This window comes from Pygocentrus nattereri, chromosome 19, assembly GCF_015220715.1.
Source record: "Pygocentrus nattereri isolate fPygNat1 chromosome 19, fPygNat1.pri, whole genome shotgun sequence".
NCBI classification, from domain to species: domain Eukaryota; kingdom Metazoa; phylum Chordata; class Actinopteri; order Characiformes; family Serrasalmidae; genus Pygocentrus; species Pygocentrus nattereri.
The window spans coordinates 2,777,489-2,796,739 of NC_051229.1; the positions used below are offsets into that span (position 1 = coordinate 2,777,489).

At 45.7% G+C, this 19,251-nt stretch overlaps 1 protein-coding gene across 4 annotated transcripts in view; it reads left to right on the top strand.

The window, feature by feature from the left end:
* The window catches only part of zfyve9a (zinc finger, FYVE domain containing 9a), a 56,280-nt gene that overhangs the window by 27,513 nt on the left and 9,516 nt on the right, over positions 1-19,251 (top strand). For 2 of the 4 annotated variants that reach the window (XM_037531022.1, XM_037531021.1), the window contains 10 exons: positions 1-18; positions 1,435-1,598; positions 3,217-3,346; positions 5,357-5,479; positions 8,688-8,843; positions 13,120-13,344; positions 16,318-16,400; positions 17,006-17,110; positions 17,905-18,055; positions 18,739-18,819. The exon at positions 1-18 is cut by the window's left edge and continues 159 nt beyond it. In XM_037531022.1, the coding sequence (XP_037386919.1) occupies positions 1-18; positions 1,435-1,598; positions 3,217-3,346; positions 5,357-5,479; positions 8,688-8,843; positions 13,120-13,344; positions 16,318-16,400; positions 17,006-17,110; positions 17,905-18,055; positions 18,739-18,819 (1,236 nt within the window). The remainder of the gene's footprint in view (positions 19-1,434; positions 1,599-3,216; positions 3,347-5,356; positions 5,480-8,687; positions 8,844-13,119; positions 13,345-16,317; positions 16,401-17,005; positions 17,111-17,904; positions 18,056-18,738; positions 18,820-19,251) is intronic. The other 2 variants (XM_037531023.1, XM_037531024.1) reach the window with 2 other exon arrangements.

A 19,251-nucleotide genomic window follows, 5' to 3' on the forward strand; every position in this document is an offset into this window, starting at 1 on the left:
AACAGCCTGGCACTGAGGGTAAAGCCGACTTTTGGTTTGGGATTTGACAGAATAAGCACCTGAACCTGCTCAGTTAGTTTGTTGAAAGAGTGACCTGACCTGCCCTACTTGGCGTGAGGTCACACAGTGACGAGTGTCGATCCGTTAGATGTTTGGATTGAGCTGGTGTCTCTCAGCTGACTGGCTGACAGTGATTGAAACCTGTTCCAGACAGAATAATGTCCACGTCCTGTTTCAGGCCGATACATCATTTCCTTAATTATTAGCAGGATTAGTGTGAAGTTTTTTACAGACTCATTTTGCTCTGCCACTATTCTCATAATCAAACTCCGAGGCCACAATCTGGTTGAACAGCACAAGATCAGTGCAACTCAAGTAAATTTACAAAAGAAGAACTGCGAAAAGGGAAATAGGAGGTTTTGTTGTCTGTCTGATGTTTTCATTACGTGCCTTCATTGGTTTTGTGTTCTTTATATGCCCGTCTAACAACACAGTATCCACCACAATTAACAGCTCTCCCTCTGTAGATCCGACTGTTTATAGACCTGTCTGTCTGTCTGACTGTCTGTGTTTCTCTGTCTAGACCGGTCTCTTTCTCTGTTTAGACCTGTCTGTCTGTCTCTCTGTCTGTCTCTGTTTCTTTGTTTATAGACCTGTCTCTGTTTCTCTGTTTATAGACCTGTCTCTCTGTCTGTCTGTCTCTGTTACTTTGTTTATAGACCAGTCTCTCTGTCTGTTTTTGTTTATAGACCTGTCTCTGTTTCTTTGTTTATAGACCTGTCTCTCTGTCTGTCTCTGTTTCTTTGTTTATAGACCTGTCTCTGTTTCTCTGTTTATAGACCTGTCTCTCTGTCTGTCTCTGTTTCTTTGTTTATAGACCTGTCTCTCTGTCTGTCTGTCTCTGTTTCTTTGTTTACAGACCTGTCTCTGTTTCTCTGTTTATAGACCTGTCTGTCTGTCTGTCTGTCTCGGTTTCTTTGTTTATAGACCTGTCTGTCTGTCTGTCTGTCTGTCTGTCTGTCTGTCTGTCTGTCTGTTTATAGACCTGTCTGTTTGTCTGTTTATAGACCTGTCTGTCTCTGTCTGTTTATAGACCTGTCTGTCTGTTTCTTTGTTTATAGACCTGTCTCTCTGTCTCTGTTTCTGTTTATAGACCTGTCTCTCTGTTTATAGACCTGTCTCTCTGTTTATAGACCTGTCTGTCTGTCTGTCTGTCTGTCTCTCTCTCTCTCTGTTTATAGACCTGTCTGTCTCTCTGTTTATAGACCAGTCTGTCTGATTATAGATCTGTCTGTGTGTCTATTTGCCTGTCTTTGTCTGTCTGTTTACTGTCTGTCTGTCTGTCTGTTAGTTAGCATCTGTCTGTCTGTGGTAAACTACTCTGAACAGACTGCTCGTTGTCGTCAGGGCTGACGGTGCTTTGTCCTCTGCTAGGTTCTCTTCCCCGTGAGCAGAGACGAGTGTGGTTTGCTGATGGGATTCTACCCAACGGAGAAACTGCGGACTCCACTAAAGCACCTGCTCCAAACCCCAGCCAGTCGCAGCCTCTGACTGTGTCCCAGTACTCCAACAAGTCCACAGCGGTCAGCGCGCATGAGGTGGGCCTGAAGAACTGGCCTGAGGAGGTTCTCCGCTGCCTTTTCTCACTGGCACATTCCAGTTCTTTCACTTTCCGCTATTGGTAAAAGCTCATATTGGTTCCGGAGGTGGCTTAAACAAAAAGTGCTGATGAGGGCTGGCATCACAACAGGTGGATAAAGTGGGCGTGGCCTTTGGTCTTATTTATCGATTCTCTAATTGTGGCAGAAATATTTACAAATGTGAGATTGTTTTCTTTAAAATAAACCCAATTAGGCTTCATTATGGTAAGAAAACAAACTGCTATAATGATCATTATGCACAGAGTGGGATAGTCAGTGTGAAGCCTCGAGTGGCTTAATGATTTTATAAAAGATGCTTTTTATGATGATGTGCATTTTACAGTAGTATATGGTTGCCAGGCATAAACAAAGATTATTCCGTGGACAGCACAGTGATTTCGTTACTGTTTGTTTATTTATTTTTTCCATATTAGTTTTTCCATTTTTATATATATATATATATATATATATATATATATATATATATATATATATGTGTGTGTGTGTGTGTGTGTGTGTGTGTGTGTGTGTGTGTGTGTGTATATATATATATATATATATATATATATATATATATATATATATATATATATATATATACACACACACAAACACACACACACACACACACAAACATTCTGACCGCCTCCTTGTTTCTATGCTCACTGTCCACTTTATCAGCTCCACTGACCGTATAGTTCCACTCTGTAGTTCTACAGTTACAGACTGTAGTCCATCTGTTTCTCTGATACTCTGTTACTGACTCAGCAGTGCTGCTGGAGTTTTTAAACACTGTGTCCACTCACTGTCCACTCTATTAGACCTTGTCGGTCCACCTTGTAGATGTAAAGTCAGAGACGACAGCTCATCTGCTGCTGCACAGTTTGTGTTGGTCATCCTCTAGTCCTTCATCAGTGCCCACAGGACGCTGCCCACAGGACGCTGCCCACAGGACGCTGCCCACAGGACGCTGCCCACAGGACGCTGTTGGTTGGTAGACTATTCTCAGTCCAGCAGCGACACTGAGGTGTTCAAAAACTGATCCACTCAGACCAGCACAACACACGCTAACACACCACCACCACCACCACGTCAGTGTCACTGCAGTGCTGAGAATGACCCACCACCCAAACAGTACCTGCTCTGTGAGGGTCCATGGGGGTCCTGACCACTGAAGAACAGGGTAACAGAGTATCAGAGAAACAGATGGACTACAGTCTGTAACTGTAGAACTACAGAGTGCAGCTATACAGTAAGTGGAGCTGATAAAGTGGACAGTGAGCGTAGAAACGAGGAGGTGGTCAGAATATATATAAAAAACGGACCCACTACAAAACCAAACACATTTAGTCTAAATAAGAAAAAGCAGATGAAATGCGATAAAATGATCTATCAGAAATGGTCAACGTGTGGACAGCACAATGTTTTTAATATCTTGGCGCGTTAATCCAGAAATCAGCTGATGCCTGTTTGGCTCCCATGTGCATGTACAGGTTTTGAATGTGGTTCAGCTACTCAGGTTTTAGGATTAATCTGTTGCATAATTGAGACTTTGTCCTCTTTCCTCCCACCGCAGGCAGCCCATGCCCCTGGAGCTCCGACGGGCAGCCCCGTAGGCAGCTCGGTCAGTTTGATCCCGGAGGACGGCCTTCCTCCCATCCTCATCTCCACTGGCGTCAAAGGAGGTACGGGAGGCCACATCTCAGGTGCTTGCCCATCCTCACCATTCAGCTGCCTCCACTCTACTGCCTGCATGCCTGCATTCGTCTGCACGGTCATCTGCGCACATGTGATTAGCCGTGGGCGATATGACGATATAATATGTCAAATATTATATCACCATAAGCTTCACTGAAGAACTGCGTGCATCATGAAAAGGGGGTTAGAGTAGTCCACGTAGGGCTGCACTGAGTTTATATTGTTATAGACCTAATCATATTACTTATGAAGAAGAGTGCTGCAATATGCAAATGAGCCCCCTAACCATTCTCTGCTGTGACCAATCACAGCCTCAGACGAGTTTCTGTTTTAATGAATCAAGATATTTATATAAGCAATTAAAAATAACAAAATAATATCAAATTAATGACCGTGGAGGCTCAAACCATAACACGTTATTAATTTATCATAATGTTTTTAAATGTACGTACGCTATATAATCACAATATTCACATTTTCTCCATATCAGGCTGCCCTGATCCTAAGTAGCATAGCTCTGTTGCTTCTAACTGCGCTGATCAGTCCGAGGTTAGAGGTCTACAGCCCCGTGGGTCCAGTGGGAATGTCTTGCAGTGCAGGACTAATTTTCAGTGTTGTGTGTGGGAGTGGGTGGGAAACCAGCCCACTGCAGGCGGGAGTGGGACGAAACACACATGAAGAGAAATCCTGCAAATTAACGAATAGGGTGTGTGTGTGTGTGTGTGTGTGTGTGTGTATATATATATGTATGTGTGTATGTGTGCGCAAGGAGAACAATAAAGCAATTAAAATGAATATATTCTAGATCCAGAGATGGCAGAGGCTTTAGTCCGACAGCCACAGCTGGCCAGCAAAACACCCAAAATAAATGGTGTTTGGTGAAGTTACTCAGCGAGTCTGATGACCACGACTGCCGTGTTATTTCAGCAGAGAATAATGTATTTGTGAACAGACTGTGTCAGATACCGGATGTCAGTTCACTTTGGTAAAATGTGCGGGACTAAACGTTTGGGTTGCAGGTGGAAGCCGAACAAACGATTCTGATTCTCTGCGGGAGTGAGATGACGTCTTGTGGGAACTGGCGGGAGCGGGACTAAATAGCACCCTGATTAGTTGGATGTGTTTAATGATTAATTAATAATAAAACTATTTTGTTTTATATTTTGTACAGTCACAATAAAGGCATTCTATTCTAATTAGTGCTGTCAAACGATTAAAATATTGAATCGTAATTTATTGCATTGTTTTGTGTCGTTAATTTTGATGAATTGCTTTTTACTTATTTTCTGTTATTTGAGTTTAAGCCATTAGTTGACAGAGGGAGCTTCATCAGAACGTATTTATCAGTCAACACTGCGTTGCAGCCTGCGCTACTGCAGAAGGGTCGATTTAGGAAAATGAGTATATTTATTTTTACAGCACCTTTCATACGTTTGAAATGCAGCTCAAAGTGCTTCACAATGCAAAGTAAAAAGAGAGGAAGAGTATAAAAAATGAATAAATAGCAGAAAAGGGATATTAATAATTACACTTAAAAGATGCACAAGATAAAATTATAAATAAAAAAGGAAAAATAGAACTAAAAGTAATAGTAATATTCCAGTAAAGACCAAGGAAACGATTAAAACAAATTAAAATGCTACAATAAAGAAAAATCAAAATAAGTTTTTCACTTTTTTTTTGGTGATGTGTTCATAAGTTATGAGAAAATAAATTAGACAATGGGTTAAAAACTAGGGGCGTTAATTATTTGCAGCATAAACATTTTTAAACATGTTGTCCTGCAGGTGCGTCATGCGTAGGAACACATGGTGAAAATGTCGAACTGCTGCCACGCTGCCCACCGCTGTGTGTGTGTGTGTGTGTGTGTGTGTCCGTCACTGGTCAGCATGTTTCTGCCTAAATGTCCATCACTCTACCGAGAGCCTCCATGATGACCGTTGTAATCTGGTTGACTGCAGCAGAGAGAAGCGTGAGGAGTTGCTGGCCTGTGTTAATGAGGTGTGTTTTCTGTGCAGATTACGCCGTGGAGGAAAGGCCATCGGAGATCCTGTTACTGCAGCAGCTGGAGGAGGGGGGCCCGGACCCTCTGGTGTTCGTTCTGAACGCCAACCTGCTGGCCATGGTCAAACTGGTCAACTGTGAGTGCCTCTCGCATTTCTCTGAGGATTATTAGTTTACAGTATAATCTGCAGGTCTCTGTTGTAATACATACCAAGTGCTCTTAAGTCCTAGAGTTTAGGATTATTATTGTTCTTTTGCTGTACAGTTTAAAATGATGTATGTAATTATGTAATAAGCCTGTGTCCGGTCATGGTTAAAGGGGGATTCCACCAATATTTCAAAATAAACCTGATCGCATGAGGATCAAAGCTGTTGCAGGTTCCGGCAGTGGTGGCAGGGATGCTCCGGTACCTTCTGCCAGACGGCAGCAGTGAGAAAAGTCTGTGTGAGGGATGGATCGGGTGGTCCTCAATGCTGGTGGCTTTGCTGATGCAGCCTGTAGATGTTCATGATGGAGAGGAGAGAGACCCTGATGATCTTCTCAGCTGTCCTCACTATACGCTGTAGGGTCTTGCGGTCCGAGGCGGTGCAATTCCCAAACCAGGAGATGATGCATCTGCTCAGGATGCTCTCCACAGTCCCCCTGTAGAACATGGTGAGGATGGGAAGGGGTAGATGAGCCTCCTTCAGTCTCCTCAGGTAGTAGAGGCGCTGCTAGGCTCTCTTGGCTATGGATTTGGTGTTGAGGGACCAGGTGAGGTTCTCTGTGATGTGGACACCAAGGAATTTGGTGCTGCTGACGATTTCCACAGCAGAGCCTGTGATGTTCAGTGAGGGGTGGTCATCTCGCACTATTCGGAAATCAACAGCCATCTCCTTAGATGGAGCCATCTCCTCCTTACAACCATTTCATGTCAAATTTCTTGGAGGGAGCTTTTAGAGGTGGACGTCTGGTTCCTATCACCACCACTGTGAACAGTCCTGAGTTCTTCCAGTTTATCTGGAATGTAGCATTTCACACTAAACCACTCCGAATGACTTTGTGTACATCTTAACCACTTAAGTACATTTTTTTGGTGGAAAAAATGTGGAATCCCCCTTTAACAGAGTTATTGTGGTAACAGCTCCCAATTGTGTGCCGACGTTTCTGTATTTCTGTTAATGTCTTTTGAGATAATCCTGCACAGAAATACGGTTAAAACACTTCCTGAATCTGTCGAGTCGCCCTTTCCATTCCGTCTCATCACGAGATCATACGAGACTCGCACCCGGAGTTATGAGCCTATGAAGAGGGGCTGAGATACACGTCATCTGCCTCTCGCCGTGTGGAGCTGGTGGATTCTAGATCACACCACACAAACAAAGCTGAACTTACTGGACCTGTTTGTGCTTTTATGTGTAGCTGAAGCGCAAATTGGGGAATAAAATGGGTGTTAAGCGGTGCCGATACAGTGAAAGCTGGAGAACTTCGCCACAAACCGGCAGCTGAGCTGAAACTGTAGTGTCCTGACAACTGGATCAACGTTCTAAACATTACAGTCGTGATATCGACTCTTATCCGCCTGTGTTTTTCACTCAGCTCCCGTTTCTGCTCCGCTGTTCATGCACGTCTCTTCAGCTTTTTCTCCCCACTTCCAGCTCTCTGATTGGCTGTTTGAGTCCATCACTGAGTGAATCTCTGACCTGCTCACACTGCAGGACTCGTGAACGTTTTGAGTCGTAAACGTCAGACGTTTGATCATATTGGAGTCTATGATCACTGCAGTGTTCGATCGGACGGCTAAAGATTCGCTCATTTCTCTTCTCACACTACACATCATCTGTGCTGTCACTGGCTTCTGATCCAGCTCCCGACCTGGAAAATTGCTTCACATTAGCCACGTTTACATGGAGCCTAATAATCCGACTAATAGCTCAGTCGGAACAGATTACATTCATATAAACATCTCCGTTGGAATAGTCTAGTCCGAATGAAGCCATCCGAATGATTCCTGTCTGATTGAACGAGGTGGATAATCCTATAAATAATCTGTTAAATGGAAGAATAATTCCCTATAAACGCGTGTTAAAAAAAAAAAAAAAGCCGCGTCAGTCTCGACTGCATATGTGGACATATTTCTATATTGAGCTCTATTTACACAAAGTTAGGTTAGTTCATCATTTATGTTGAACAGACTCTCCCAAAGTTTTACGCTGCTGCGCTGACGTTGAACCGCGTGCTGCACTGGGTCGGTATGACCAACAGGTCAAAACCAGCTCTAAACAAAGTGACCGCTGGGCCCTGATTGGTGCTCTGGCTTTGCGCTTCTTTCGTTTTGACATGTTACGTTTTTATACACACAGAAACCAAAAGGAACGACAGATTTCTCAAAATGTAGGAGGAAAAAGTCGGATATTAGACTCTGAAATGTAGTGGAGTGAAAGGAAAAAGTCGCCCAGAACGGAGAAACTTCAGTACAGATACACCAAAAATACTAAAGTACAGAAAATAATTACATTTACTCAGATACTCAGTTACTCAGTTACTGTCCACCACTGCTTATTAGTCATGCATGGCCAAATTAAAGAGGACGATCAACGATCACAACTTTTACTGATCCGAGCTTTTATTATGTTCCTTATGTTACATTAACCCTCAGCTGTTGCTCTCTTTGCACCTGTGTCCACTTCGGAGTGAGGGACTGTCTCAAAATTACTAGAGGAAGCAGTGTTGCTGTTATTGTTATCATTATTAGTAGCATCTCTGTAAGTGGTTGTATTTGCTCATTCTTCTGTACATCATCCGTGATGCTTGGAAGCATCAGCAGATGTACTTACGGAAATAATAATAACAGCAGCACTTTTCCCTCCCAGTGATTTTGAGATGGCCCTAAACTTTGAAGTGGACACAGGAGCAAAGAGAGTGATGTGCTGAATCCTGAACTTTGGCCAATAAAAGACAAAGCAAAGCAGGTTTAGTGGTTTATCTGTGGTTATTTTCCACATATTCGTGTACAAATAAGAGGATTCTGTTACCGGCACACAGTCTAGTACATGATTACATAAACTTTATTAACTTCAAATCATAAAACATTTCCTCTTCTGCTTAGAAGCACAGATGTGGTCTGGATTGAAGGTTTAGAATTTGCGCTTTCCACAGAATTTCTCATCTTGTTTCAAAGAACTATGAGAAATATCACAAATAATTCTTATAAATGTATATGAATTTGCTTATTGGTGACAGCTGTGGTTTCTAAAACATGCCTCATTCAGTCTTTACAGCCTTAACGGTGATCAGCATCTGCTGTTTGACTTCATTTTCAGCTTCTAATCATTGGTTTTCTTTCTCGGCCCTTAAATGTGAAGATGTAAACAGGAAGTGCTGGTACGTGACGACGAAGGGCATGCACGCGGTGGGTCAGGCGGAGGTGGTGGTGTTACTGCAGTGCCTCCCGGATGAGAAGAGCATTCCAAAGGACGTTTTCAGCCACTTTGTGCAGCTCTATCAGGAGGCCCTCACAGGTAAGATGGTGTAGCTCCACCAAGGAAGCGAGCGCTGATAAACAGCACGGCAAGTTAGTGCTGCAAACAATGACTGTGTGGATCATATGAAACAGTAGAAGCCGTATCGCCCCCTACGCTTCCTGTAGTGTATTACAGTCTGTCAGAGCGACTGTGTGGATCATATGAACATTATAGAGCTTTTTAAATGAAGCAGTAGAAGCTGTAATGCCCCCTACGCTTCCTGTAGTGTATTACAGTCTGTCAGAGCGACTGTGTGGATCATATGAACATTATAGAGCTTTTTAAATGAAACAGTAGAAGCCGTATCGCCCCCTACGCTTCCTGTAGTGTATTACAGTCTGTCAGAGCGACTGTGTGGATCATATGAACATTATAGAGCTTTTTAAATGAAACAGTAGAAGCCGTATCGCCCCCTACGCTTCCTGTAGTGTATTACAGTCTGTCAGAGCGACTGTGTGGATCATATGAACATTATAGAGCTTTTTAAATGAAACAGTAGAAGCCGTATCGCCCCCTACGCTTCCTGTAGTGTATTACAGTCTGTCAGAGCGACTGTGTGGATCATATGAACATTATAGAGCTTTTTAAATGAAACAGTAGAAGCCGTATCGCCCCCTACGCTTCCTGTAGTGTATTACAGTCTGTCAGAGCGACTGTGTGGATCATATGAACATTATAGAGCTTTTTAAATGAAACAGTAGAAGCCGTATCGCCCCCTACGCTTCCTGTAGTGTATTACAGTCTGTCAGAGCGACTGTGTGGATCATATGAACATTATAGAGCTTTTTAAATGAAACAGTAGAAGCCGTATCGCCCCCTACGCTTCCTGTAGTGTATTACAGTCTGTCAGAGCGACTGTGTGGATCATATGAACATTATAGAGCTTTTTAAATGAAGCAGTAGAAGCCGTATCGCCCCCTACGCTTCCTGTAGTGTATTACAGTCTGTCAGAGCGACTGTGTGGATCATATGAACATTATAGAGCTTTTTAAATGAAACAGTAGAAGCCGTATCGCCCCCTACGCTTCCTGTAGTGTATTACAATCTGTCAGAGCGACTGTGTGGATCAGATGAACATTATAGAGCTTTTTAAATGAAACAGTAGAAGCCGTATCGCCCCCTACGCTTCCTGTAGTGTATTACAATCTGTCAGAGCGACTGTGTGGATCAGATGAACATTATAGAGCTTTTTAAATGAAACAGTAGAAGCCGTATCGCCCCCTACGCTTCCTGTAGTGTATTACAGTCTGTCAGAGCGACTGTGTGGATCATATGAACATTATAGAGCTTTTTAAATGAATCAGTAGAAGCCGTATCGCCCCCTACGCTTCCTGTAGTGTATTACAGTCTGTCAGAGAGACTGTGTGGATCATATGAACATTATAGAGCTTTTTAAATGAATCAGTAGAAGCCGTATCGCCCCCTACGCTTCCTGTAGTGTATTACAGTCTGTCAGAGCGACTGTGTGGATCATATGAACATTATAGAGCTTTTTAAATGAAACAGTAGAAGCCGTATCGCCCCCTACGCTTCCTGTAGTGTATTACAGTCTGTCAGAGTGACTGTGTGGATCATATGAACATTATAGAGCTTTTTAAATGAAACAGTAGAAGCTGTATCGCCCCCTACGCTTCCTGTAGTGTATTACAGTCTGTCAGAGTGACTGTGTGGATCATATGAACATTATAGAGCTTTTTAAATGAAACAGTAGAAGCCGTATCGCCCCCTACGCTTCCGGTAGTGTATTACAGTCTGTCAGAGCGACTGTGTGGATCATATGAACATTATAGAGCTTTTTAAATGAAACAGTAGAAGCCGTATCGCCCCCTACGCTTCCTGTAGTGTATTACAGTCTGTCAGAGCGACTGTGTGGATCATATGAACATTATAGAGCTTTTTAAATAAAACAGTAGAAGCTGTATCGCCCCCTACGCTTCCTGTAGTGTATTACAGTCTGTCAGAGCGACTGTGTGGATCATATGAACATTATAGAGCTTTTTAAATGAATCAGTAGAAGCCGTATCGCCCCCTACGCTTCCTGTAGTGTATTACAGTCTGTCAGAGCGACTGTGTGGATCATATGAACATTATAGAGCTTTTTAAATGAATCAGTAGAAGCCGTATCGCCCCCTACGCTTCCTGTAGTGTATTACAGTCTGTCAGAGTGACTGTGTGGATCATATGAACATTATAGAGCTTTTTAAATGAAACAGTAGAAGCCGTATCGCCCCCTACGCTTCCTGTAGTGTATTACAGTCTGTCAGAGCGACTGTGTGGATCATATGAACATTATAGAGCTTTTTAAATGAAACAGTAGAAGCCGTATCGCCCCCTACGCTTCCTGTAGTGTATTACAGTCTGTCAGAGCGACTGTGTGGATCATATGAACATTATAGAGCTTTTTAAATGAAACAGTAGAAGCCGTATCGCCCCCTACGCTTCCTGTAGTGTATTACAGTCTGTCAGAGCGACTGTGTGGATCATATGAACATTATAGAGCTTTTTAAATGAAACAGTAGAAGCCGTATCGCCCCCTACGCTTCCTGTAGTGTATTACAGTCTGTCAGAGCGACTGTGTGGATCATATGAACATTATAGAGCTTTTTAAATGAAACAGTAGAAGCCGTATCGCCCCCTACGCTTCCTGTAGTGTATTACAGTCTGTCAGAGCGACTGTGTGGATCATATGAACATTATAGAGCTTTTTAAATGAAACAGTAGAAGCCGTATCGCCCCCTACGCTTCCTGTAGTGTATTACAGTCTGTCAGAGCGACTGTGTGGATCATAAATTTAATTTGTAAACATTTTCACGATGAGAATTAAGCCTTAAGTAATAATTTATTATTACAATGGTATTAGTTATATTATTAATGCTTTTATAAAACACCTTCAAAATACGTCACGGTTCTATAAATCCTTTAATTTATTATTAATAACGGTCTCAATAAACAGTTCGTAGGCCCAGTACAGTCTAAGATTACAGCGCGGTGGTTGTTAATAGCACACTAATACAGAATGCAGTCGATGTCCATGGAATGAAGCGTTTCAGCCAATCCGGTTTCAGAACTGGAGCTGTGGAGGTGAATTGAGGCTGCTGTGCTGCTGCTCGTTGTTTTGAGCCGGAGCTGCTGTTAGCAGGGTGTCTGTGCAGGTCACACAGCGCTCGTCCATGCGTTTTTTCGCTGTCATGTCGCATATGCTTGGCATGACTTGGACGACAGTGACGGCTCTGGCCCAGAGCGCAGTGTCCTGCGTGCTCCAAAAACACAGTGACCGATTTGGCCGGCTGCACCGAGGGAACGTCACCTGTCTGCTCAGGTTCGGTAGCTGTCAGTTATAACTGAGCCGAGGCTGAACAGTTCAGCTTTCAGAGTGTCTTTTTGGCCGGCTGTCTGGCCGGCTGTCTGGCCGGCTGTCTGGCCGGCTGTCTGGCCGGCTGTGATTTCCAGCTTTTTAATGTTGTCTTGAAAGATATAAAATTATACAGGACCAGTAAATATCACTGAGAGACTTGAGGCGTCATAGCTCAGTTTGATTATGGATCCTTAAGGGGGCAGTCGTGGGCTGGAGGTCAGGGAACCGGCCCTGTGACCGGAAGGTCGCCGGTTCAATCCCCAGAACCTACAGTCCATGACCTGAGGTGTCCTTGAGCAAGACACCTAACCCCCAACTGCTCCCCGGGCGCTGCGGATTGGGCTGCCCATCGCTCTGGGCAAGTGTGCTTCACGGATGGGTTAAATGCGGAGTTGAAATTTCCAAGTTGTGGGACTAATAAGGGTCACTTAATCTTAAGAAATGATACAGTGCGTCTGGAGTTTTAAACTAGACAGTAAAATGTATTTTTATTAAATAGTTCAAATAATTTATTTTCTGCCATTTTCTATTTATGTCAAGTTCTGCCTCGAGATCTGATCACCACTTTTCAGATATGAGGCAGTTTAGATTTTCTTTCAATTTTTTATTTTTATTTATTGTTATTTATTTCATCTCTGTTCCACAGCTTTTATATGCAGCTTTCTAATGTTCTCTTGAAAGCTAAATTAATATACAGAACTAATATACTGAATTTATTTGATACGTTTATCCTGAGCCAAATCGGGTTTTATATGTTATTGAGTTAAAATACAGACAGAGAAACGATTTACACAGTAGTGGAATACAAACAAAGCTGGTTTTAATTTTTACATTCAAAAATGAAGACTTGATTTTTTTTTTTTTTTTCCCCCAAGAATATTGTCCTACTATAATTCCTGCTGTGTTTTTCCTGTGTAGGGAACGTGCTGTGCCACCTGGGTCACTCATTCTTCACTCAGAGCTTTCTGGGCAGTAAGGAGCACGGAGGGTTCCTCTACATCAGCCCCACCTTCCAGTCCCTGCAGGACCTGCCCCTGCCCAACCCACCCTACCTCTTCGGCGTCCTGGTGCAGAAGTGGGAGACGCCCTGGGCCAAAGTCTTCCCCATCCGCCTCATGCTGCGCCTGGGGGCCGAGTACAGATGTGAGTGCGGAGAATCCGTCTGTGTGTCTTTATGAATGGGCTTCAGTGTTAACTCTGCTGTTCAGCAGTCACGCCTCACCACAAATGACGTTGACAGGTTTGCTTATTTAGTTTTGCTCTGCGTCTGGCACAGCGGTTTAGTCTCAGGCTCTCTGCTCACAGCAGTACAGTGTCTGATGTAGCTGCACCTTAAAATCACCACAGCTCTCAGAATCTCCCTCACACAGAATGTAAACTGGCTGTCTGTGCTTCTGTGCCCTGGTTTTATCAGCAGCGGTAACGCCCACCGATCGGCGCTCAGCAGCGTTAACGCCCTCCGATCGGCGCTCAGTAGCGGTAACGCCCTCCGATCGGCGCTCAGTAGCGGTAACGCCCTCCGATCGGCGCTCAGTAGCGGTAACGCCCACCGATCGGCGCTCAGCAGCGGTAACGCCCACCGACCGGCTCTCAGCAGCGATAACGCCCACCGATCGGCGCTCAGCAGCGATAACGCCCACCGATCGGCGCTCAGCAGCGGTAACGCCCACCGATCGGCGCTCAGCAGCGGTAACGCCCACCGATCGGCGCTCAGTAGCGGTAACGCCCTCCGATCGGCGCTCAGTAGCGGTAACGCCCACCGATCGGCGCTCAGTAGCGGTAACGCCCACCGATCGGCGCTCAGTAGCGGTAACGCCCTCCGATCGGCGCTCAGCAGCGGTAACGCCCACCGATCGGCTCTCAGCAGCGGTAACGCCCACCGACCGGCTCTCAGCAGCGTTAACGCCCACCGATCGGCGCTCAGTAGCGGTAACGCCCTCCGATCGGCGCTCAGTAGCGGTAACGCCCACCGATCGGCGCTCAGCAGCGGTAACGCCCACCGATCGGCGCTCAGCAGCGGTAACGCCCACCGATCGGCGCTCAGTAGCGGTAACGCCCACCGATCGGCGCTCAGTAGCGGTAACGCCCACCGATCGGCGCTCAGTAGCGGTAACGCCCACCGATCGGCGCTCAGTAGCGGTAACGCCCACCGATCGGCGCTCAGCAGCGGTAACGCCCACCGACCGGCTCTCAGCAGCGGTAACGCCCACCGACCGGCTCTCAGCAGCGCTAACGCCCACCGATCGGCGCTCAGCAGCGCTAACGCTCACCGATCGGCGCTCAGCAGCGGTAACGCCCACCGATCGGCGCTCAGCAGCGGTAACGCCCACCGATCGGCGCTCAGCAGCGGTAACGCCCACCGATCGGCGCTCAGTAGCGGTAACGCCCACCGATCGGCTCTCAGCAGCGGTAACGCCCACCGATCGGCGCTCAGCAGCGGTAACGCCCACCGATCGGCGCTCAGCAGCGGTAACGCCCACCGATCGGCGCTCAGTAGCGGTAACGCCCACCGATCGGCGCTCAGTAGCGGTAACGCCCACCGATCGGCGCTCAGTAGCGGTAACGCCCACCGATCGGCGCTCAGTAGCGGTAACGCCCACCGATCGGCTCTCAGTAGCGGTAACGCCCACCGATCGGCTCTCAGCAGCGGTAACGCCCACCGATCGGCGCTCAGCAGCGGTAACGCCCACCGATCGGCGCTCAGCAGCGGTAACGCCCACCGATCGGCGCTCAGCAGCGGTAATGTCTATTATAATAATATTTTTATTATTAATAGATTCATTCATTCCGCTCCAGTCACCCTCATTCATTCGTGACTCTCTCACGACGCCTTCTAGTGGTGTAGTGGAGAAACAGGAAGAGCTCAGGCTGTGACGCTGCTTCAGTGCGGTCTCTCACGGCTCGCAGTGGAATTGAACCCTGGTACGTCTTAAGGGTTTGAAATGAAGCGTCTCCAGCCCCTCCTTTCTGAGTCGCTGCCTCCACCTCCCTCGTGCTGAGGTGCTCTCCGCTAAGCTCGGGCTAATCCGCAGCATCCGAAGGGCTGAATACATTAACAACATCCCCCTGCTGTGGTCCGCAAACCGCGAGGCTCAGCGTCGCTGCTGTTTGACTCTAAAGTGACTCGGAGTGGATCAGACACAGCAGTGCTGCTGGAGTTTTTAAACACTGTGTCCACTCACTGTCCACTCTATTAGACACTCCTACCTCGTCGGTCCACCTTGTAGATGTAAAGTCAGAGACGACAGCTCATCTGCTGCTGCACAGTTTGTGTTGGTCATCCTCTAGTCCTTCATCAGGGGTCACAGGACGCTGCCCACAGGACGCTGGCTGGATATTTTTGGTTGGTGGACTGTTCTCAGTCCAGCAGCGACACTGAGGTGTTTAAAAACTCCAGCAGCACTGCTGTTTCTGATCCACTCAGACCAGCACAACACACACTAACACCACCACCACGTCAGCGTTACTGCAGTGCTGAGAATGACCCACCACCCAAACAGTACCTGCTCTGTGAGGGTCCATGGGGGTCCTGACCACTGAAGAACAGGGTAACAGAGTATCAGAGAAACAGATGGACTCCAGTCTGTAATTCTAAGACCATTTCCTGTTTAACTGTGTTGAAGGATCAGCAGAGCTTTATTTTACTGTAAAGGAAGATTATCTCATTATTACATACAAATCGAATTCACCCGTTGGAGGCGCAACAGGGCAGTAACAGAGCCCTGGTCTAAGGGATAAATGGAGGTTGAAAGATGTCGAGTAAAAAGGGAATTACGTTCAGAAAACCACACGTTAAGTATAAAAAGCTAAAAACATGGAAGAAATGGGCACTTTAAAAAAAAAAGATTCAGGCTGGTGTTGTCACTAGTGTAGATATGCTTCCATCAGGCAATGCAGTCTTTTGGCATTTGGACCAAAAATAAAAGCAAAATAAATGTTGTTTCTTTTTTATGTCTTTTTTTTGTAAAATTGTGGTGCAAAAACATTATTTTGTATTTTTTCACCCCGTAGTTTTTGTGGTACGGAGCTGCTCCTTGTGTTTATTGTAAAGCAGCTCATTTTCTCGTACATGAACAGCCTGCTGGTGCATTTTTAAACTGTGCTGTTGTTTTGCAGTCTACCCCTGCCCCCTGTTCAGCGTGCGCTTCAGAAAACCTCTGTTTGGAGAAACTGGTCATACCATCATAAACCTGCTGGCGGTAAGAGTGTTCATAGGTCATTCTGTCCATCTCATGAAGACTGTCTGTTTTAGTGGTCTGTTATTATCTATCTTTCCTCTGCCTTCTACACTGTAGACTGGGGTTCAATCCCCTGCTTGGACAAGCCCCCTACACTATACTAATAAGAGTCCTTGGGCAAGACTCCCAACACCACCTTCACCTACTACACTGTAGACTGGGGTTCAATCCCCTGCTTGGACAAGCCCCCTACACTATACTAATAAGAGTCCTTGGGCAAGACTCCCAACACCACCTTCACCTACTACACTGTAGACTGGGGTTCAATCCCCTGCTTGGACAAGCCCCCTACTCTATACCAATAAGAGTCCTTGAGCAAGACTCCCAACACCACCTTCACCTACTACACTGTAGACTGGGGTTCAATCCCCTGCTTGGACAAGCCCCCTACACTATACCAATAAGAGTCCTTGGGCAAGACTCCTAACACCACTTTAGCCTACCTGTGTAATTGATCAAATTGTAAGTAGCTCTGGATAAGAGCGTCAGCCAAATGCCATAAATGTAAACGTAAGTCTTCTGAGAGCTTTGTGCTTTTTAAAAATATATCTATTTTTTTCTTCCAGGATTTCCGGAACTACCAGTACACATTACCGGTGGTCAGAGGGCTGGTTGTGGATATGGAAGTGAAGAAGACCTGCATTAAGATACCCAGCAATCGCTACAATGAGGTGAACAGAAATTTATTTGACTTCCAGCCCAAACAACCACTCAGCACACGTTATTCAACTTTGGGGGTTCATAAAATGATGAAAAGCTCCAGAGAAACTCGTAATGACCACCTGGAAGAGCTGGTAGACCCCAAAACTGCCCCCATCAGATAAACAGCACTGAAAGCTTCCATCTCTGAGAGAGAGGAGAAGATCAAGCTGCTTCAGATCTGAAAACATCCACAGGAGTTTCTGTCCATCCTTCCACTGTGAGAAGACCACTCAGCGCTGTGGGTCTGAAAGGAGGTGTAGCTGATCGAGAAGAACCTCGCTGAGAAAAGGGGATGGACACATCAGACAAAGAAGCTGGACGATGGACTGACCGCCCCAGAGTCCAGACCTCAACACCACTGAATGGGTTTGATTAGTTCAGAAAATCTTACCAGCTTCTCAGACTGAGCTTTGGAGGTGTGTCTGCAGGTTCTTTGAGGAGCTGAAAGTGAGGCTCCTGAGAAGAGTGGAAGCTGGAATGAAGGGAAAGAGGGACTCACTGACCCTCACACAGCTGATAGTGGATTTAGTCGTTGAGGCTTCTGTAGAATTTTCTGCTAAACATGTTTCCTGCTTTTTTCTGGATGCTGAAAAATGAGGGTGGTGTCTGATATTCACACAGCACTGTACCTGATTAGGAGGACAGGGAGATCAGATAGGAGGCGAATATATGGCGTCGTTTGTTTTGATGTAGGGTTTGTCCTGAGTGTGTAAACGACGCTTTGGGCTGAAAAGCCCTGCTTTAACGTGCCTGTCTGTTTCAGCTCATGAAGGCCATGAACAAGTCCAATGAGCACGTGCTGGCTATGGGCGCGTGCTTTAACGAGCGGGCGGACTCTCATCTCGTCTGTGTGCAGAACGATGACGGAAACTACCAGACGCAGGCCATCAGCATTCATCACCAGCCTCGCAAAGGTGGGCCACACTCAGGACACTTTAAAAGACATCAGAACGGCGTTATGAACTCTTTCTGGTCAGTTTATACACCAATCAGGCACAAAACTATGACCGCCTCCTCGTTTCTACGCTCACTGTCCACTTTATCAGCTCCACTTACTGTATAGCTGGACTCTGTGGTTCTACAGTTTCAGACTGTAGTCCATCTGTTTCTCTGATACTCTGTTCTTCAGTGGTCATCCACACTGTGTCCACTCTATTAGACACTCCTACCTTGTCGGTCCACCTTGTAGATGTGAAGTCAGAGACGACAGCTCATCTGCTGCTGCACAGTTTGTGTTGGTCATCCTCTAGTCCTTCATCAGTGGTCACAGGACGCTGTTGGCTGGATATTTTTGGTTCTCAGTCCAGCAGCGACACAGGTGTTTAAAAACCCCAGCATCACTGCTGTGTCTGATCCACTCAGACCAGCACAACACACACTAACACACCACCACCACGTCAGTGTCACTGCAGAGCTGAGAATGACCCACCACCCAAACAGTACCTGCTCTGTGAGGGTTGTCACTTTCAGGTGATGTAGAAAAACAAACTGACCAAATTGGAGTTGAATGTTTTTCTTTGGTCATCTCAACATGCTTGACTGTGCTTTCTTTGTCCTGTACTGCCCAGTAAGTTTATCCCGTCCCTCTGTTTTCCAGTGACGGGCGCCTGCTTCTTTGTGTTCAGTGGAGCTCTGAAGGCCTCGTCGGGCTACTTGGCGAAGACCAGCATTGTTGAAGGTACCTTTAAAGCTCTTCGAGGCAATGTAGGTCAGCTCATCCCTTTGGAATATTATCTAAACTAAGCATAATGTCCTAATGTCCTAACTGGTTTACGCTAGGACACAGACGGAGTTGCACTCACCCTCGCATCAGACAGCTGTGCGGGATCAGGTTTAGAAATGGAGCTAATATCTTTTAAGAGTTGATCTACAGCGAAGTGTGGATATTATAACGAAGACGCTTATTGGTGTCTGTCTGGTGTGTTTGTATGTATGTGGGTTAATAATCCACTGTAAACAGTGATACTCCCCACAGTTTAAGGGCAGCAATGTGAAGGTGGAAAACTCAGTAATATACTGCCTACAGTGCATTACTGCATATATACAGCAAAATACAGTAATGGTAAAATGCATCAGTGTTATTTATAGGTCTGGTCCAGGGGTCGTCAAC